The sequence below is a fragment of the Poecilia formosa genome, unplaced genomic scaffold, assembly GCF_000485575.1.
Source record: "Poecilia formosa unplaced genomic scaffold, Poecilia_formosa-5.1.2 Scaffold41, whole genome shotgun sequence".
Classification (NCBI taxonomy): Eukaryota; Metazoa; Chordata; class Actinopteri; order Cyprinodontiformes; family Poeciliidae; genus Poecilia; species Poecilia formosa.
In genome coordinates, this window is record NW_006799980.1 from 2,551,096 (window position 1) to 2,573,247 (window position 22,152).

Here is a 22,152-nt window from a genome sequence, read left to right on the forward strand (position 1 = left end):
CAAAATAGTTCAGCTGGGCTAGCAACACTTTTCTAATATAGTGTTAGGATTTCTGAGAGATTTAGTTTTTCTAAGGTGGAGAGATTAACTTGTTGAATCTGCTCCCACATCTCCTATGTTAGTGAACTCTGCTGAAATGCATTTCACCACTGAATTTCTCAGCTAAATTTCGCTACATGATTCAATCTTGCTTTATTGAGCACTCATAAGTGTAATGATTCGTGAAAGAAAATAAAAACAAGCAGATATTTGAAAAGTCTCAGTCGCTGAGTGAGTGCATCCTTGGGTGACGCAATCACAACTCAAAAACATCAGTCAGTTTCTTTAAAAACCACAATGCACCTTTCTGATTTTTGCATAATAGATCAGCACGATCTGGTGAATAACTATAAGGTTTAAAGAAAATTATATATTGTTTTATATGTATGATACAAATAAAAATCTAGAAAGAGAAATTAGCTCCCTTTACGACTATTACGACTAAAGTCCACTGTTCTGTAAAAGCCCATGCATAATTGTCCTTCTACTTCACAGTAATTCACTGCTTTGTGCTGATCCGTCATATATAATACAAATCAAAATACGAAGCAGTTTGTGGGTGCAACCTGAAAAACAAAGTGGAAAGAAGCGTAAATATGTTTTTATGGCACTCGATGCATACCAGGTGAGCTCGACGTTAGCTCAAAGTGCGACCGCGGTGTGTGTGTGAGGTAAATGAAGAATGGTGTGTGGGATTAGGGCCACAAAAAAGGGTGTCTGGTTTCAGCCTGAAGGGCGATAGCAGATATCAAAGCTCCACTGAGCAGCACTACATCTCATTATCAACACCAAAGCGCAACACAGTCACAAATATACGAAATTAACTCTGAACAAGCTACTCGTTTACGGCTATTTAGCAGGTTAAGTGTGAAACCAAAGGTCCCCATAACTAAAGCAGTTCTAACCTGTTCAATTTAAAAAGTAGTAAGTCATTTTATTAATCAAAAATAACTTTCAGTGCTAGTTTGATCAAAATTTCAAAAGGTAAATATGACCAAAGAAAACACATTTTGACTAGTTTTCACTTAGTGGAAATGAATAAGACATGTTACAAAAGTAAAAACAAGTGATTTTATGATATAAGAGATGAGCCGATTGGGCTCTTCCTGGCAAACACAGATGCAAAAATGTTCTTTGAGGCCTTACTATCCAAATCTGATCTGTCAAGTTTCCGTTTTTTTATTTATTTAAATAACTTCAGCACATTAGAGAAAAACTACAAAAAAAGTGCTGCTGTTTAGAGTCCAACAGAAGATAATTAGCAGATTTTTAGAAAAAAAAAAATAGAAAAAAGGACCCATGCATAAGCTGTTGGTTGATGAACTTATTATTTTATTAAAAATGATAGTTTGGATGAGCATAATGAATAACAGCTGAATGGTACTTCGCTGACGAATGCATTCCTGACAATACGGAAGAATACAAAGGAGATGATAAAGAATATCACAGGCATAAATCTGAAACTGAACAGACTAGTTTTCAGAGATGACAAAAAGAAACCTGTGAGTTACCGACATCCGTCATGATGCAGATATGACGGCAGAGTCAGAACACAACCGGGGACACTCGGTTCATGAATTATTAAAAAAATAACAGTCCCCTATAATGGGTTGCCGTGAAGGGCCTACTCATCCCAACCCGGCCCCAAAACAAGGAATCTGCAGCATCTGAAAGGCAAGAACAGGCTGAGGTTCGGATGCTGTTCCTACGTGTTTTAAAAGCTTCCCAGAGTCAGCGGAGAAAAAAAAAAGAAGAAAGAAAGAAATACGTGGAAACAACAAGTCTCACCAAGCAACTCGATGTGCGTGTCAGTGAAAGAAATTTGGAAATTGGAGCCTACTGGCTGCATTAGTCCTGGCAGTCTGTTGAGAAATACCTGCATACTGATGTCACAGCTTCAAACACACACACACGCACGCACGCACACACACACACACACTGCTGCACAGCTCTAACACACTTCAAGCATAAACAACAGGCTTTTCCTATAATACACAGATAGATACACACACACACACTTCCTCTGCTGCACTGAGTTTTTTTTCTGTGTAGCCTACAGCTAGTGTGTCACACACACACACACACACACACACACACACACACACATCTTAAAGGCAGAAGTTTCATCATTAAGAAAAAAATAAAACACAAAAAAATGAATAACTTTTTATTCGAGTCAAATCTGGATTCACATTTTAAAAGCAGGGTTCAAATGAGGACAAAGAAACAGATATAAATAAAGGAGGAGGAGTGGACAGGCACTCCCCCAGAAAGTAACGGGGAGATTGCTGGAGCTGGAGGCTCGCTCTGTGCTTGGCACTGCTGCCTTGGCAAGTGCCAACAGTTTGTAGCAGCCTGCAAGGGCCGAGGAGGGCAGAGCTGCTACAAATGTTGCGAGAGTCTTGCCTCTTAGCAAAGTCATGCCTGAATATTTGAATACAGAGAAAAGGAAGTAGCAAACACCTTTTTTTTTTTTTTTTAAATAATAAAATGTTTTAGAATTAGTGACCTAAAGTTGAACCGTCACCACGCTAACACCGTGCTACTGGCTGACCTGAGGATTGCAATCATTCGAGTTGGAGCCATTCTGCTTTGCCAATTTCTTGATAGATACTTTTGGATGGAAAATGAAGAAATTACAACATTATTGCCAGTTATTCATAAGGCATATTACATCTACTTTTATGTAATCTCTACAAAACTGAGAACAAAGATGCTGTTTGTGGAGGTTGATGTATCTGATGAACCTTGACCAGTTGACCCTTGGTCTGAGCAAACCAGGGAAAATTTGTTCAACTTTCCACCATTGACCAACTGATTTTTAAATCGACAATCTTTGCTAGTGTCAAACGCAGCTTTTCATGGAAAATGTGGCCAAAACTATCATGGAAAGGAGAGAGTTAAAAAAAAAAAAAAAACACACTCATCTGGAACAGGACTAAAAAGATCTTTGGCTGCGCAATATGGCCGAAAAATGTATCACGATATAAGCATTTAATATCAGTCAATATCGATACTGATTTTTTAGTTTGTTGTTAAATATCCAAAATACTACCAAGCTAGTGACGTGACCGTTCCTCTTTTGTCCACAATCATCTCTCGAGCTGTTATGCCCATTTTCTCCTTTCACTCCACTCCAATCTTTCTTTATTTTTAAGCAATTATGTGGCACGGTGTCAAAACATGAAACTGCTCCTGCATGTGTACTGTGTGTACAAATGCTGTGGGTCGCTAACTGTCTGCAAACAGTTGAGATTTCATAGTGAAGCATACGCATTGCCTACATTTCTCGTAACAAATTCCTGAATTTCCCACAATTCTAAAGGGTACTTGCATGTTTGATGATGTAGTCGGGTGCATAGCCCCATTTCTTCTCCACCAGGGCAGCCAGCTCACAAATGTTAGCACTTCACAGAGAGCGGAAGTCACGCTACGCATACTTCCAACTGCTTGGACCGACTCAACATCATCAACGCTGTGTCGCATACAAACAGTTCGATGTGAACGCCGCTTCTTGACGAGCAGTTTCCTGTGCGAGTCAGTTCGACACAAAAAGTACGCATTCGTGGTTGTAAAGATTTACAACATTGCATCCGACACTGAGTCCACACGGAGTTAAGCACAGCCCAGAATGTTGGGAGCAACATGAAATTGTTTCTCTGCGTAACACAAAAGTTGTTCCTAGGTAACCAAATAGCGAGTAAGTTAGTTTATGCCACTGACCTTTCTTAGCTGGGTCAAAGGCCGAGAAGCCTTTCCACTGCCTGCATCCCCTACAGCTAGTGTGTTACATTAGCTGTAGGATAGCACACTCAGGTTCTCTGATCCAGAACCCTAATGAGGTTCAGTGATTGAATAGTCCACCAGATGTATTTTCTATTCCTATTCATCTTGTGTCTATCGCGATGGATATCGTTCAATTGCCTGGGCCTACTAGCGTGCCTCTATTAAGGTTACAGCAACATGGTGCCACAAAAGATAAAGTTAAATGTCCTTTTTCTCAAGACTTAAAAATGATTAAGTGATCAGAATCTCAAGTTTTCCTTGAATATATCGAAAGTGGTACGGTGCTGCTGATGAGCCGACAGACCCTCAAGGTTGAGTTACTGCAGATGGCGGAGGTCTTAGGTGCCCAGAGACGTCCCCACCAGGGGCAGGATAAAAGGCAGCGATCAATGCTGTGTGTGTTTGTGTGTGTGTGTGTTCAAACGTGGGTGGGTCACGACGCCCTGCACTCAAAAGGCATGCACATACACACACAAACTGCTCCATCTGTCTTTGACATGGGAGAGCTTAATGACAGAGGCAGCAAAGCCCAGAAGAAGAAAAAAAAAAGAAAAAAAAAAAGAGAGAAGGTCTCCTCGTCCTTCTTTCCTCTCTTCCTTCATTTTCCTTCCCTCCGCCTCTCCCCCTCTTGACCACACTCTCCGACATCAACCCTCCATATGGAGCATTCAGGACAGACTTTTTTAAATACTCATCTTGGCCTGGCACACAATCAATAAGACCTCTAGACGCACGCTCACTTGCACACCAACTCCATGCTTTAATGAGTGTAATCTGGCTCCGAGGCTGGAACAAGTAGAAGCTCCGCTGCTCGTGCAGCGTATACGCTCTGGAAATAAAGTAATGACATTTCCAGTGCGCGCCGTTCAGCCAACCTGCACTTGCACATAAACACAGCACCATTCATTAATTATTTAGTTTTTTGGGGGGTTTTTTTGCGAAGCCCAAAGTGTATAGCTACCACAACAAGATGCTAAAGATAAATTTTCCACAGAAACGACCAACAATAACAGCACCTTGAAAAATTCTATATATTCTATTCGGATATTGAGTGATAAACCAACACAAAGTATAGCATAACAACGAAGGGAGACAAAGGTTTTAATTTGAATCTTTGTCTCAGACGGGAAAAAAATAGTAGCAATTTCATCCATCTCCGCAAAGGTGTAAAAATCCCCCCTTTTCTGCTACCGTGAGAGAGGGCTGGTTTCTCAGTCGCCCATTTCACCCAATTGTTGCCGATTTAGATATTTATAGATTATTCAGGCAACAAAACAAAAACCAAAATCTGTATTGGCCAAAATCGGAATGGAGAGGTCAGGCTTAAGTACATCATGCATATGTCTTCAGTTAGTAGAAACATTTGTTGCAATCTCCGCTTCAAGGCTTTTGGTGTATATCTTAATTACTTTATATTTGGATTTAGGCCTTGACTAACTGGGCAATGTTAATACATTGTGTCATTCCATTGTGGCTGTGCCTGGATGTTAAGGGTTGAGGTCTTGCTGGACAGCCTCTTGCAGGTGTTCATCTCTGTTATTTTCCTCCCATGAATTCTCACCAGCATCTCTCTTCCAGCTGATGAGAAATGTCTCCGTCGAATGAATCTACCGCCAGATTTTACTGTTGGTGGGTTCAGGAAGATGTACGACTTTGGTCTGACCTCACCAGAGCACCTTCTTTCACGTTTGCCGACTTGTGAATCATTTGTAGAAACTGCAAACTGGACTTCTTATGGCTTGAAAATTGTCCTGTCAACATATTCCTGCAACCAAGATGTGGATCTCTGCAACTCCATGTAGTGAACTCACTTACTTAATCACACAGGTGTGATTAAAATACGCGACACAGGTCTGCAGGTGCAACAAAGTATGCCAGAAGAAGGTGTACTCGTTGGTTGCCCTAAACCATGAGCCACGGCTATATTTAAGTATCAGCCTGTGTAGTTTTGCATGATTTTAAAGTGCAGCATGCCTTCAGGCTCCACTCAGGTTTCAGAAAATAAACTTCCTATTCAGTCATGGTGCTGTTGAGAAGTTTTCAACGGATTTGACTTGGATAAAAAAAGAAAAACAAATCAACAGCACAATGGCATCAATGTGCAGAGGAACAGCACTTCTCTTCCAACAGGGACTTAGTTTAAAGTCGGGCTGAAAAGTGTAACTTTACTTGCACCTGTTTTAGGCAACACCTTCACATCTTTCATTAATTTCAAACATTAAAAAAAAGCTTCTTTCAACTTTCTTCTTGCATGATATCAACTTTATCACTAAAAAGATTGTGTTTATTTCGACAAAACTATGTCCAGTCTTGAGGGATCGCTCTTATGCAAGCAACTGTACACAGAGTATAATTAACAAAATATCCAGTTAAAGCAAAGAAATGTTAAGTCACTAAATGACCACCATGATCCTGGGCTCCAAAAGGGTTTCTCTCAAATTACCCACAATAAAAAGCAGAGGAAAGTGGAGATCATAAAAAATATGGTACGCACTCTCTAAAAGGAGCAATAAGGATCAGAGCAGAGCCAAAAAAAAAAAAAGGGGGGGAAGCACATTTATAAAAGTAGACGTTTCGGGAGTTTTCTAATCTGGAGAATTCGAAAGTGTTTGAAAGTTAACAGTATTGATCTTCAAAAGTAACTTCTGCTGAACCTTTTTGCTTTAGAAGAGCACTTTCCAAACATTTTTGAGTTGCATCTGAAACGGCAAATTACGTATAACATTTAAACCTCTCATCTTGTCGTTTACCCAGAGATTAGATCATGTAAACCTCAGAGAAAATAAAAGCAACTGGAGACTTTTCCTTCATTTACAGTCTCCATCAAAAAGTTTTTTTGTTTTTTTTTTTCTGAAAAGAACAAGCCATCTCTTAAATTCCCAAAGGTGCAGCTGGAAAATAAAATGCATAAAACATTTTTGAATGTCCTTCATAAAGCATGTTCTACAGCGAAAACTAGACAAAATATTAATACCTTACTCCAACTATGATGCAAAATTGTTAGGAAAGAGTAAATTTCTTGGACTCGTTTTCCTGCCTCAGGACCGTGACACCCAACAATTGTTAAGTTGAACAATAACTGCTCTGTATACTCAAATAATCTATAACCAAAGGAGGATAAAAATATAAATCATGTTGTTGCCATAGCACAATCATAATAAAATATTAACTTAATGAACAGAATCAAAACTCCAAAACTCCCCTGAAGGGGATGTTAAAGATTTACACAAGTCTAACATTTCAGGTTACACCTTTACAGCTACAGGGAAGGAAGGGCAAAGAGGACGTGAGGAAGGAATGATAGAGGGAAGGACACTTCTGCGGTATAAGAAAATACTTTTCCCGAGCAGTTATTTTCTTCATACTTATCTGGAAAAACAGCTCGACCAGATTTTATTTTGTTTCCAGACTGCCTAGGAACGCTGCTAATTTTAAAACCTGATGAAAACCAGATGATGCCGATATGCAAAATATCTGAACCGAAAAATAAGCCATATTTACACTGAAAGTATCAGAAGCCGCAGGGAGAAAAAAAAAAGAACCATGTCACACCACACACAAACTAACCGCACAGAATCAGATGCTGATGATCAAGCGACAAACTGCAAACCAATAATGGACTGGAACGGGAAGGAGGGGAGAGGAAAGAGATGACATGAAACGACACAACGGAGATCTGAACCTTGAATGAACCCCCACCCCTCCCTCCTCATTCCACCACCGCCCTCACCCCCTCCACTCACTCTCTCTACAGAGTTGATGACTCACTTCTAAACAAGAACCAACCCAGGGGGAAATGAGGACGCTGCGTCAACCACAACAGTACCACGGCGGCTCCTGGTCGGGAAGAAAACTGTCTTTGGTGCGGCAGGCGGGTAGTGGATCTGCTCAGGGATCTACGTTCAGGATCCACAATCTGGGACAATAACAATAATAATAATAATAATAAATGTGCAGGTGTAAGAAATGAAAGAGGAGGTGGTTTAGTGATTAGAAAAAGATGTTGATCCTAGGCCTACAACGGACGATTGTTTTAGTAATTAGACCATTAATTGGATAAAGATTGGCACATTCTGCAGAGATTTTATTTAATCATTGAAACCTTTTGGTACAATATTAGAAATACATTAAAATATGCAAATAAATAAATATTTTTTTAAATAACATTGTTTTGACAGAAATGCAAGAGCAGCATTTCTTTAGCTTTGGCTTGATCACTTATAGTGAAAGATGCATCTTGCAAAACTTTTTTTGTCTTAAACGTAAAATCTATGGATACTACTTTTTGTACAGTTCTGGCTCAATTACTGTTTTCACTGTGTTGTTCTTTCTGCAAATGACCTGTTTTTCAGTCTGTACACTCCAGCTAACGATTAATCGATGACTGAATCGGTTGACGATTCTTTCAACAATCGATTAATCACGATTAATCGTTTCAGCCCTAACTGAGTCCATTTCTATTAAGTAGAAAAAAAATCAAGGAACACATTGTGGAAAGAGATTTCATTCATTCATACATATATATATTAAGAAACTTGACTGGAGAAATTATTAAATCAATCAGATACTAAACCGTTTGTCAGTCTAAAAAAAAAAAAACAGATCCAAATGTCAAACAGATTTAAATGTCAGAAAGTACCGGAGCGACATGAGTTTTCACTATGTCAGAGGTTCCCAAACTGTGGGGCGCGCCCCCTAAGGGGGGCGCCGTGTCATTGCAGGGGGGGCGCGGGAAGCCGTCTGGATGAAATAAAATAAAAAAAAAACATGAACACTGTATGCGCTGGGTTTTTACCTTAGAATGGCCAACTCTCTGTTATTCCTATGTCAATTTGATACAGTAGAGGCTTCCACACTTCCCATATTTGTGTCCTCTGTCACTTTTATCAGCAGTTAAAACTGTTTAATCCGTTGTTAACATGTTGTAACCTGTTTTTCCGAGCCGCCTTTAAACGCAACATGAGCGCTACGACGCTCGCGCTGGGTTTACACCTGTGAAGGAGACCTGCTGCTGCTGGGCGGAGCTACGTAGGTTTGTGTTAGAATCACGGCAGCAAACCAGCAAAACGCAAAGAACTTTTCACAGTTTTTCCCTCCAAACTAACCGACTGAGTTGAGTAAAGCTGTTGGATGCAGGTAATGTTAGCTAAAAGATGACTAGCTAATATCAATACAGAACCTTAAGCTTAACAAGTACCTTGTAGGCTACCGATGTTGGTGTCTATTTTCAGCTACGTACATTCATTTTGCCCCCAAAAAAGCTTTTATTACAGAGTAAATTTTTTCTTTTTTTTACTTAAGCATTAGGCTCTCCAGTGCAGGTTTAAGCAGATTAATTGCAAAAATGAAACAGCATCCAACATTTCTGCTTATTCTGCCAAATATCTGAAATGATTTAACACTGTTGCAGCTCTCCAAGACAGCGAGAGCCTAAATTTAGTCACAGTTTCTGGGCATTTATCAAAGTGACCACCGTCTTGCCCTGCCCTTGCCACAAAGGCACTGACTGAACTGCAGTCAAGAGAGAGACGAGAAAGAGCGAGGAGGAGAGAGAACAAGAGAGAGGGAGAGAGAGGGAGAGAGAAAAAGAAAATAAAAATTCCTGGCAGAGCCAGAGAGCGGGAGAGTGACCTTTAGCCCACATGCTGAGAGACGATCCGAAGCAAACCAAACCAAATGTTGAGACCGCACTGTGTTTTTGTGTATATGTGCAGTTTAGCAATGAGTATGTCGGCTCAAGGCGACTGTCTGGTTTCATGATGGGGAAGGAGGATGTTGCTCCTGCTGCTTGTTTCTCTTCAAACTGTGCTATCTGTGAAGGAGGGAGAAAAACAAAAAAACAAAAAAAAAAAAAACGAGGTTACGTGAGCCGATTCAGAAACGTTCCCCCACATCCACGCAGGTTTGATGCAGACGTTTCGAACGCGCAACTGTGGCGCGCGCAAAAGCAACATCTTGTTCATTCTTTGGATGGCTTCTTTGGGAAAAACCAGAGGATTCTAAACCAGGTCAGCTTCCTTCCATGAGCTCATCTGAAACCCCACATACATTCCCCCAGCAGCGCTTCGAAACCCTCTGAAACAGTAGACGGCAGCATCAGGCCGCGGCCGCAAGTGCAAGACGATCAACCACAACATAAACAAACCCTCTCATTAAGTTTTAAAAAAAAAAGGGAAGAAAAGAGCATTGTTTGCTCAACCACAATCAGACATTTTTACAGAACAGCACACACGTCCACCGCTTTCATTGTGATTCTGCAGCGAAAGGCCAGAAACCCTCCTGACGTCAACAGCCACAGGAATGCCACCAGGCGGATTCTTCAGTCAAAAGTCTCCGCCGGCCTCGGTTAAACAAGCAAGACAATGCGAAGAAAACATTTTGCAGATAACAGCTTTCCCTTCCTGGAATCTCAGCCTCCTTTCCTTCTGTTCTTTTTTTTTTTCCCCTCCTGCAGCATTTTCATGACACTTGATAACTCCCCTTGATGCGCTCCTACTTTTACAGAGGAGAAAGGAGAACGCAGGCTTGCTAATCTCCCCCAGGGCTGCCATCACTTGCCTGGACCGATGCCAGCAGCGGTCTCAATGGAGGCGGGCTCGCAGAAGTCACAGGCTGAAATATGATTTTTGAGCTAGGACAAAAAAAATGTGCACTGCTATTTTAGAGAATATCATACTAGGAAAATAAGCAGCAGCGCTGCAAAATAAAGTTGGATTTGACCCGATTAGCACAACTTCTCATAGCTACAGAGTCATTTTATTGGGAGGTTGTGTGATTGTTCAACACGAACTATTGGATTATTGGCAAGGAAACAAAAGATACATGGTTGGGAAACTTTTTTCTTTACAGATAAACTGCAAAGTGTTAAGTGTTTTTGTAGCTGGAAGAGTAAAAGCAGTATTGTTTGTAACAGGGTTGGGCTTTTATCACGTCGCTTATCAATCGTGAAGAATTTTGATTTATCACTGTCTCGATAGATTTCGCTTAAATCGACAGTGTTATCGGAAATGTTATTCTTAACATGTTTGTTCCATGAACGCATCAATAGAGATCATCACCTTCTCTGTTTTTGCAGAGAAAAAAAAAAATCTCCCCCACAGCATAATGCTGCCATCAATATGTTTTCACCATGCATCTTGTCTGTTCAGGGTAGAGTCAATTTTCTTCCACATCTGACTAAAATAAACCACAATTATTTTAGTTTTTTTTACTACTTTGTTTTGGTCTTTTACCTAAAATCCCCCCCAAAAAAACAGATTAAATTTTGTGTAAAATCTGAAGGGGTTGGATTACTTTTGTGTACGTTTCCAGTCGGGGGTTACCAACATCAGCCCAAAAGATTGAATTGAAAAGGAGCAAAAAAACAAAAAACAAAAAAAAAAAACACCCGTAAAATAGATCAGGTGTGGGTCAGCATCGCGGCCATCAACAAACAACACAATGCCACCAACTGCCCCGGGGGCAATAAACCTTGTTTGCGTAAGATTTTGCATTTGCAGGCTTACTGCCCTCTTATCTTGTGCAGCAATAGTGGCAGTTGCTTGCAGCCCTGAGGTGGTGTCGTCGGGGGTTTTCCCAACACGGGAGATCCTGTGTATATTTAGCGTCTTTCTCTGAATGCTTGAACAGGGCCCGTGTTATTGTCTGCCGACATTAGGACGCGAACAAAAGCGTCACCATCTAGACAGAGTTAGACTGAAAATGATGCAATATTCAACAGGCAGGAAGAGAGTATGCTTTCCTGGACGTGTTTGATAAAATAGATAATAAACACACACTTCTTCTTCTTCTTTTATAAGCTGTTTTTCCCTCTTCGTGTCAGCAGCGCCAACATAGGAAGTAGGTAAGAGAAAGGTCTGCGGAGGGGAGGGTGAAAGCCAGCTGAGCCAGACGAGTTTTGTGAATGAAACATCCTGAATGCGGAGGGATGACGGGGCAAAAACTGCTGACAGAGTAGAAAGTGCCATCCACCCTGGTGAGACTAATCACTGTAAAACAGCAAAGGACGGGGAACGGGGAGGTCCGCTGCCATTAACGCGTGAGGAAACACTGCTGGAAGCTGAGGCTGAATGTAGGAAAGTCAAAGAAGAACTTCAAAACAAGAGTCAACGCGGAGCTGAATGCTTCCACTGTGCTGACTTGTTGGTTTTCTGTCTAAAGCGAGCGGTGAAGCAGACGCCAACAGCAACACAGAGAGAGGACTGGAGGCCAGGTCTGCTTTTAAAAGCCACAAAGTCTTTAAGTTCTGCCTTGAGTTGTTCAACACCATCCTTACCGCACACCTATAAAGCTTCTTAGCACAGACGCTCAAATGTTCTCTTTCGTGCAACTTTATACCAACATTCTAAGTTTTTTTTAACGCCGTCTAAAAAACGACGTTTTTTTTAGACGGAAACTGGCATAACGTCATCATGATCAGGTTTCAAATCAGGGGTCTAAATTTTATTTATCGGCAAGGATGTGTTCAAACAAATTGACTTGGTTCTTGCGCAACTACCACAGCAGAACAATTCATCAGAAGGTTTTTAATTAAATTCACTACTTTATTTATCCCAAAGGGAAATTAAATGTCATATTTTTTAATTTCCCAGCACAATGTAATGTAATGTTTTTTATTATGGAAAAGCACTGTGAACTGCCTTGTTGCTGAAATGTGCAACACAAATAAACTAGATGATGAAACTTGATGTTGATGATGATGATTAATGTTATGACATGCTAACAGCTCAGTATCCAGGCAGCAGAGACAGCAACATGTCCTAGATGACACCATAAGTTGTTGGCAACCATTACTAATGCACTCCATTTGCTTTTGCCGCTCCTCTTTAAATCTCTGTCTGGCCGTATGAATAGGAGGCCGGCTGAGAGACGCTGGAGTCTGGGATGTGATCGGTGACCGATATGGCTTCAACGTCCTCCTTCTCGCTCTGCGATGCATCCGTGAAGCCTCCGCTTCAACTCTTCGAGCATTGGGAGTTGTAGTTCAGGTATTATTTGAGCTTCAGAGATGCTAGTCAGCTATTACCAGTTGTAAAAAACAATACCTTGTTTCCTTGGTTATGCAACATAACAACATTCCCCCCCCCCAAAAAAATCTTTCCAGATGCATCCAAAACCAAAGGGAATAATAGTCCAAACATGCAACACCTCAACCAAAAAAATAAAATTCTTAAAACGTCTACAAAAAGGAAAGAAAAAAAAGAAAAAAAAAAAGAAAAACAGAGAAACTCCAACCGCCACAGAAGGCTTCCACGCTTCTCTGGATGCATGGAAAGGCGGCATCAACAAGTAGAAAAGTAACAGTGCAGGTACGCGCCGTGCTATGTCACAATGTCTGTTTGGGTGCGCACTTAAGCAGATGGCTAAAGGAGTGCCAAGCTGGCAAGGATCCAACGCAAATTACACAAAAATGCGCACTTCTATCCGCCTGGGGTGTCTCCGAGATGGATACATGGATAAATACTTTATCCATCCCCTAAAGGAAGCTCGGGTGGCTGTTCCTCCTGAGAAACAGCTGTAGCAGGGAAATCAGAAAATAAAAGACACTGACTCAACTTGGGTGTGTGGTGCTTTAACAGGCCCTTCCTCACTTGACCAAACAAGTCGAATCTGAAACCTGAACGAAACCACGGGCCTCAGGGAGGTGGGGGGGTGTTGGGGGGCGGATTTCAGTCATGTGAAGTAACAGATATGTGCGAACTCCTAAAACAATGGCCCACTGTATGAACTAAATAAATTCCCCCTCCCCAATGTTGTCACGGCGAATTTGCTTTGCCTGTGGTTTTTACTTGTGATTTTTGCACTGGCTCCCAACCCCACATGCCACACGCACTTTGAAGACTTTCACAGCGTCTGGAGCGAGTTGCAGGATGCTCAGGTGACACACAGATCAGATGTTTACCTGTCCCTCCAGTGCCGCAGGTGAAGTAGCCGACTGTGTGTTCACACGAGCTGGCGGGGAGTTGTGGGGGTCGACTGGGTGGGCATGTGTTTTAACTCTCCTCCGAGCCTTTGCCACCATAAAGGTCAGCGCTTTGACATCTGCTGCTCTCTCTGAATCTTTCCTTTTATAAAAAGGACGCGGGGAAGAGGAGATGACCCTGGGGAACGCATGCACGTGCACACACACACAAACATATCGGCTTTAGCGTGTAGCCGCCCACGCTCACACACACACTAGATCAGATCAAAACAACCCCAGAAGCCCCCTAAACCACAATGATGGTTTAAAAAAAAAAAAATACAAGAACACAAGTTTGTGTCGCAAAGACACGCTGAGTTAGTGTCGTTACACCAGAGCAAATTCTTGGCTTCTGGCCGGAAAAAGACTTTTTTATGTGTGTGTGGCAGGAGGAAATGTGTGTGTGTGTGTGTGCGCGTGTGTAGCAGGAGGGGGGGTGGTGGGTTGAGCTAAATGGAATCCCATCCCCGAGGGGCACAGTGAAGGTGGAGCGGTGTTGAAATAAGTGATTCATGCTTTTATCATCTCAGGTGAACAGTGCCGCTCTTTCAACTGCACAGTCAGTTGCGCTAGGAAGCAACGTGCAGAAAGGAAAACACAAAGTCGATGCTGTTTATTTTCATTTTCGTCTTTTGCTTGTTGTGCACACAGGGGACGGGAATCCGGCGAGTTTAGACAGCGTGTACAAACATAATTTGCTCTGACTAATACGGTACTCGGAGACGAGAAAGATCCTGTTCTATGCCGCAGCAACAGATATATTTTTCTGCATGTTGCAACAAAAAAAGAAAAATTGCTATTTTGAGCCAAGAAATTAGTACCCTTCTGACTTCACAATTATGTAAAAAAATTATTTTAAACACTTTCTTCAAATGTACAAACCGTGGAATTGTAACAAAAATCCAATTAGTGTTTTTTTTTTGTTTTTTTTTACATGTTTACTTTGGTCTTTAAAAAATCTTGCAATTTATCTCTAATTATGATCTTCAATACATAATTTATCAAAATGCTCTTGAAAATTCTTAAGCAAATTAAAGTCAGGTGCAGCTCTTTGACTTCCTGCTATGTTTTGATTGTCTTTCATAGCTGGAACTATGTTATTTAATAAAGGCTGCCTTTTTACACCCAGAAAGATCTGATTTTAAGCAGTCTCTGTAATCCTGCACACACTGTGTCAAATATTACTCGTTTAGCCACATGACTATCTTCTAAATACTCGCCCACTTTCCTGTTGTAATTTACAGAAATCATTGGGCTTTTCTACTTGTGACGTCATTTAAACACAGGCATTTCCCAACTCAATCCTTCAATAACAATCAATATGATTTATGTGCTAACTCCATAGCTTTAAAGTGTAGGTAAATGAACAGAACAGTCTGCGAAAGAACCAGGCCACCGCTAGCATGTTTGCTATACATTTTGATAGTACATGTTGACAATTCAGCTCTTCCAATGCAATTCCAGCCAAATGCGTGCAAACATGCGCTGCAGTAAAAAGCTGCTGTCCTGCTTCATTAACTTAACACTTTGCTTTGAACATCATAACATTTAGTGAGCAGCATTCCAGCTGCTCTCTGCACAGCTCTTCCAAATGAGGAATGCATAGCATCGCACAGACGAATGCTATCGGACTATATTGTGATTATACTGTGAAAATGTGGAAGAACACATGTCCAATCTGTGAGAGCGTCAAAATATTCTGTCGATGTAGTCGGACGCCGCGCACACAAAATGTCTTTGTCAGGACTGCGAGCAGATATATCGGATCTGAACATCGTCACCGTTTACGCTGCACATTCACCACATCGACGTGACGAATCGAGTTGGCACACCCAAACACTTCCTTAAAACTGAAGTCTGCTTCAGTAGGAAACAATGTCAAGGAAATATAGTACACATAAAAACACTGGCTAACAGTGCAGGCTCTAATTTAATAGAGTGACACTTAAAGAAAAACATACACACATGAAACCAAATATTCATTTTGTGACGTATACAAGAACTTGTAATCCCGTTAACAACTCGGTACGGCTGGAGCCCCCAGCCCCCACATCAGACCAATAACAGATTAGGTCTAGTCTGGTGTTTCCAACCGTTGCTGTGAGCGAGGCCGACGATGACTTTACGAGGATCCTTATGGCGTTTTAATTCTCTGTTACACCCCTCTCAGCCCAACAGGCAACCGCAGCATTTTGTTCTTCCATGCCGACCCCAAGCACCACCCCGCCCCCCCAACTCCCTTCCAACTTCATTCACAGGAAAAAAAACAGCCAAACACACATGAATCTGCTGATATCATCTGGACAGGTGGCCAGCCACCCAGACCTGACCCTCCTGCCCTCTTGCCTGCCCCCTCCTCCCTCTAAAACGCACCAACCAAAATCAGTTCAGCTCTGCTGGAAAGCCCCAAATGAACATGCACAGCAAACTACCCCCTTCCTATCCATCCGCACACACACGCACACACCTCTAAGCAGCCCTGCAAATGTCTGTCACCCACCGAGCTGTCTGTGGGGATTAGTGCCTCAACAGAGCCAAAAAAATTGGAAGCTATATGACTAATGCAAGAGGAGGGGGATGTACAATTTTGGGGGGGCCATTTTTGCCAAATGGAGTCAACCAGCTCCTTTCAACATGGCCTAAAGTTTATATTGCCCATACCGCTGATATCACAAGTCTGATGATTACAAACTAAGTTATTGGTAGCTCTATAAGCCGGAGCTCTAATTAAAACCCATTTACTTTTTCAGGAGTATTGGGTAAGTAATAATGAAACCATTATGAGATGCCTATGATTTCTTCAATGTGGAGAAAGGGTGACTTGTCAATATGTGAATGTCATTTTAAATAAAAACATATACATTTGGTGTCCAATTTTTTGTCGTCTTATGCTGCACAAGGTCACTCTTCTAAGTAAATACTAGATTAAAACTGTATTTTGTTTTGACTGTAGTACTTCCCCTTCTTAAAAGAAATATAACTCATAACCCACTACGCGACGACTACAGCAAAGAAACCAGTTGTAAGTTTAAGCACATTTCTTATTTATTCCTCTCACTTATTTTACTCTACTAAAATACAAAAATTATTTTATGTAGAGTCCAAATAGTGTTAATGTAAACTTTAGTGCTTTTATTATTCAGAAACTCCAGTTTCAAGGTAAACTTATATCTGTTTCCAAGGTAAACTTTCCCATTGCAACATTGTGGATGTGTTGAGGTGTCATTGGGTCAACAAAGCCAATGTGGTGTTTACTTTTTTACGCTTATGGAAGCAAATGCAGGGACTGAACCCTCACACCGGCTGGTAACAGCTTGGGTATTATGGAAGAGCTGTAACCTGTACTTTGCTCACGCAAACATACTACCGCGGTGATGAATCTTGTGCTTTAAACCGCACGGTTTACCCAGTAATAACAACTCTTCCCAGAGAAATCTTCAATAAACTGAAAGAGAGTCATCCGAGGCGCCAACAGCGCCGCGTCTTGCAGCACTGGTTGCTTGAGTAAGTTTCATAGTTATTTCTGCAGCAGGTTTTAAGTCAGAACAATTGCTACGACTAACCGCTGTTAGGGTTAGCTTAGTAAGAAAAAGACTGAACAATTATATTGAGACGTTTGAAATGTAATCGTAACTGTGTGTGAGTAAAGGGCGACACATAAGACATGTTTGGGAAAGACTTGATTTATCAAACCAAGCTAACATATGAAGACTGAACATTTTCTGTGGCAAAAGAGTCGTGTGAACTTGCTGCGTGAACAAGACGCGTATTTTACAATTAATCTGTGTCTTTACTCTGTGAAAAACACGAGGAACTTATGTGTTTTTAAATAAATTAATTAATGGAAAGATTTATAAGAACTTAATCTCACAAAAGCTTGAGAATCTTTGTTGGGATTTATTCATTTAGAATGAACTTGGGGATTTTCTCAAAAAGTGCTTACATTTTAATTTATAAATCATATGATTCAAAAATTTAGAGTTTGCCTTTAAACAAAAAGGGGAGAAAATAAGAAGATTAAAAATAGTAAAATTTTCTCAAAACTGGTCACGAGCGAGAAATAAGTTTTACTCTGACTAAAAGGGGAAATAAAATGTCCACAACATATCCCTCAATGGTTTATAAAGCCCTTTTTTTTTACCTTCTCAATAAGGCAGGTTTCAGTAACACCACCCATTACTATAGTATCACTGTTAATGTTATTATGGGTATATTCCAAACAGCGAGGCTGCTTCAATCGCTCCTGGCCGTCCCTCAAAAACAGCTTTTTATTTGCAACCGCAGGTTAAGGTTTCAAAAGTCCCTAGTGATTATGTGCACACACCCTGAATTATCATTCATTACCATTTTTCAATCCTGTTAGAGATCCACCAGTGGCTTTTTGTTAAAGATCGGACCGACGAAACTGTGTTTGCAGAATTTATTTATTATTAGTCTGTAATAAATGTTTCCAAATAGCAGCGCCTAAAGTCAACTGTTTTGGTATGTCATAATATGCTCAAATTGCCAGTGCAGGTTTCAAATTCAATTTTAAAATATTTAAAATAGTTTATAGGTTATCTTCAGGACACATAACTATAATGTTTCATTTGAACAAGAAAGCAAGGCAAATGCACTCTGTCAGAATTTCAGCTTTGAAATGCTGCAACTGTCTAAATTTCATCCCATGTTCTTGATATAAATTTTTTCCAGTGATTTTTCAGATTATGCTGCATGCTTAAAATTATAACTATTTAAGAAATATCGCAAGAATATGTAAAAAAAACAAAACAAAAAAAAAAACAATTGCTGATATGGGTCTAAACAAGCTTTTGCTGAATCTGTGTATTTTATGTAAACACAGCCTACAACACATAAGCAGCAGGAAAAACAAACTCGAGTCTCACAGAAAGCTGTTGCATAAATGTCGATATTACACCAGTATGCACATAAGAAGCCGAATAAAACTTCGGTTATTACCCATATTTGTCCTTAACTGATATCTGCTTTGAATATGCAAGTACACAAATACCAAGGTATAGTTTTCATTACATTTAGATCGCAGTTAGACGCTACTTTCAATTGAAACTAAAAGAGAACTGATTTAAAATAAGCATTATTCAATGTGTGTTGTAGATTCACACTAAAATATACACAGCTACCAGGCTATGGAAGTCTTACTTTATATCACTGTGAAAAAAATAAACAAAAATGGGTCTAAAACACTACCAAGAGGACACACAGACCACAAAGCAGCAACGTGTTTCAGTAAGCGTCCGTTATCGGACAGCTAGCCAATTCGTAACCGTGCTGCCCGGCTAGCTGCTGAGCACGCTTCGAAAACAAATACAAGTGCTGAAAAATTTGCTTCCCCGTTAAACTGTGACAGAAAGGAGGTGGGGTGTTGGTGTTGAATTGTTCTAAAAACACACGCTTTTTCTGGCTGTGCCTAGCCCTACGGGCTAGCAAGCCTGCTAACAGCCCTCCGTTGTCTGGCAGAAAAGACCACCGGGGGTGAAGTGACGCTAAGCGGGGGGCTAGCTCACCAAACACCGCGGTAACAACAGTCAGCTCAGGCAAGTACCCGCAACTGCTCAAAGAGGGGGAAAACACCCTCGCTCGAATACATGCAGACTTTTTAAACACCCAACTCATCAGAAAAACACTTCACAAAATACAAGCAACAAGGCATGCACATAAAACTGAGCCATTTCATCCCTGTAAGTTGTTTTCTGGTTAACTCAGTTGCCCACCGCCAGCCCGGATTCTTCAGACTCACCCTGTCACAACAGGCGCCATCTTCCACAAACTCTCACCAAAACTCCAATACTCGCGATATCCCTTCTCTCCGACAGCCCAACAATCCGCCGAGACAACAGAAGCAGACTGGAGGTGTAGGGATGACGGAGACGGAGAGAAAAAGGGGTGGGTGAGGAAGACTGAGAAAAAAGGGGGAGGGGGAGGAGGAGGGAGGCAGCGGATAACAGCAACACACTGAAGAGAGAGAGAGAGAGCGAAAAGGGCAGAGACGCCACAACAACAGGCGTGGGAAACTTCAGAGGTAACGCGAGATTTGGAAAACTCTCACAATAGGGGAGCACTGAGGGAGCTTCTTCGTCTCGCGAGATATGCCTTGAAGTGGAGTAGTTGTTTATCTTGTGGCGCTGTAATACTATTCCCACGTGTGTACCGGGTAATAAATTACAGCACCAATCGGTTTGAGGGAGAAAACAGCTCCCAGGCCTTACACACGCACATATTCCGATATGGATCCTGTCTTCTCATGACGTATTATCTTGTTGCTAAAGCCAATGTGATATTATTTCACACACTGAACTAGGGATTCTCACAATATAATAACCTTGTAATGACGTTTACTCTTAAAATCGAAAGTAAGACTGTGCTTGATATATATTTGAAACAGCAATTTAACAGTTATTGCAGTTGATTACGAAAATAATCAACTGCAATAACTGTACACAACTGTACACAAGAATGTTGACATAGTTTTTCTTCACAAAAAAAGTGAAAGGTAAAAATATATTTGAGTTCTGAGATCTGGTTCTGCCAACCTTGGCAATTGTCAATTATCCTAAGAGTTCTGATGCAGAGATTAATTCATCTATTCACTTCCATTGTTCAGTCACCTAACTCTGAGGCTGTAAAGTATAGAAATAAAGTATTATAGGAAATGCCCAGCTGACGCATAGTGCCCCCCGTCCCCCGCCCCCTCTCTCTTGGGTCTTTTGTCTTCCGCTTGTTCGGCCATTTTTAAGTACACACTACAAAATGAGCAGTCCTGGTCAGGTAGAACAATGGAGCAGAAATTAATGAAAAAACAGCTAAAATCCTCTGGAAAAGACAGAACATTACAGATGTACACTTTTATTATTTTTTATAGTTTTTAACGGGTTTTTTTTTCACTTTATGACAATTTTTAGATTTTTCTCTTTTTTAGTCATCTCTTTTCACTAAAGAGATTTGCTCTAGTAAATAATGAAAGAAACATCTCATTTCTTTACAGTGTTCTCTGCTGTTCTACAGCTGCAACCTGAGGCAACCTTTGCGGTGAACTCTAGTCTCCGCAGCACTTCTCTCACTTTGAAAAAGCTGAGATGAGACTTTCACAACAGTGAAGAGAGCCAGTTTTTGTGTAAGATGCAAATATTCTATGAATTTCCAGCTCTTTCCTCCGTTGTGTTTTTTTTGATAGGTACATGTTTTGTTTTGTTTCTTTTTAAATATATATATTTTGTGTTGCACCAGAAACGAAGAGGGCAATGTAAACTAATCATCTGAAAACCAGCGTTAGACTGGTGACTCTAAATAAGACTGGAAATTAATGGAGGGATTTCTACCCAGCCCATTTACAATTCCCCTGGGTAACATTGCGTTCCCTGTTTAGACTGTGGAAACAATGGTGTGAACACATGTGAAGGGGGCCATACAAGGCAGATTAGTGCATTGCCATCACATTGGGGAGTCCCATGACCACCCTCCACACCAAACCTCAGCTAAAAGTACAAGGAGCCTATTATTTAGAATAATCATGCTTGGAAATGTGGCATAGATGTTATAAGCCTTCCTCTGTGTGTGTCTGCCTACATTCCCAAAAGTAAGTGCGTTAAATCATCCCCACAACAAACAGGTCAGGCCATTCTTGTTTATCTGGGAGGGGCCGGCGAGTCGTAAACCTTCATGTAGGTCCATGGCCTTCATTTAAATTTGTTTGCCATCTTTGTTCACCTAACAAGTGACTTCTGGTTGGAGATTTTCCGACTTCAAAGAAGAAATAGAAGCCTGTGGGACCACACCGATGGAAGGACAGGGTATTCGTTTGTTAGTTGTAGAGTGTGTGACCTGCTTATTGGCTCAGATGAAAAAGAAAAAAACACCAAAAACGTAAGCACAATTTTGTTTAAATACGTGGGTAAGAGAATCAATGGAAACCCTGTGGCACACGCTGCAGCAAAAGTTGTTCATTTTATGTAACAGAGCATAGCCGTTTTGACGTGCTGCAAGTCAAAGAGCCAAGTATAATTGTCCTGCTAAAAGTGCATCTTAAAATCATTACGTATCTCTTCATTAAAACAAAACGAGAAAAAAATACAAACATCTTCAATTGAATACATGTGTCAGAAATTCTTTAAATAAAAATAAATATATGGAGATTTTCATCAAAATTTAAATACATTACTTCATTAACTGGAAGCACGTGGGTTAACCTGGATGCCAATTTAACTGCAGGTCAGTCACCTTCCCGATCCAATCCAAAGTATTAGATAGAGACATTTTTTTTAACTGATTTCCAAGTATCGATATTAATGAAATGTCAGACTGGAACTCAGTCCGGTCTGACATTTTTCCTTGTTAAAGAAAAAATCCAG

At 40.8% G+C, this 22,152-nt stretch overlaps 1 protein-coding gene across 2 annotated transcripts in view; it reads right to left on the reverse strand.

Moving 5' to 3' along the window:
* Window positions 1-19,769, reverse strand: part of rbpjb (recombination signal binding protein for immunoglobulin kappa J region b) — a 55,172-nt gene extending 35,403 nt beyond the window's left edge. The window contains exon 1 of one of the 2 annotated variants that reach the window (XM_016671061.1): window positions 19,545-19,769. In XM_016671061.1, the coding sequence (XP_016526547.1) occupies window positions 19,545-19,564 (20 nt within the window). In that variant the 5' untranslated portion in view covers window positions 19,565-19,769. The remainder of the gene's footprint in view (window positions 1-19,544) is intronic. The other variant, XM_016671065.1, reaches the window with a different exon arrangement.
* Window positions 19,770-22,152: the final 2,383 nt, after the last annotated feature.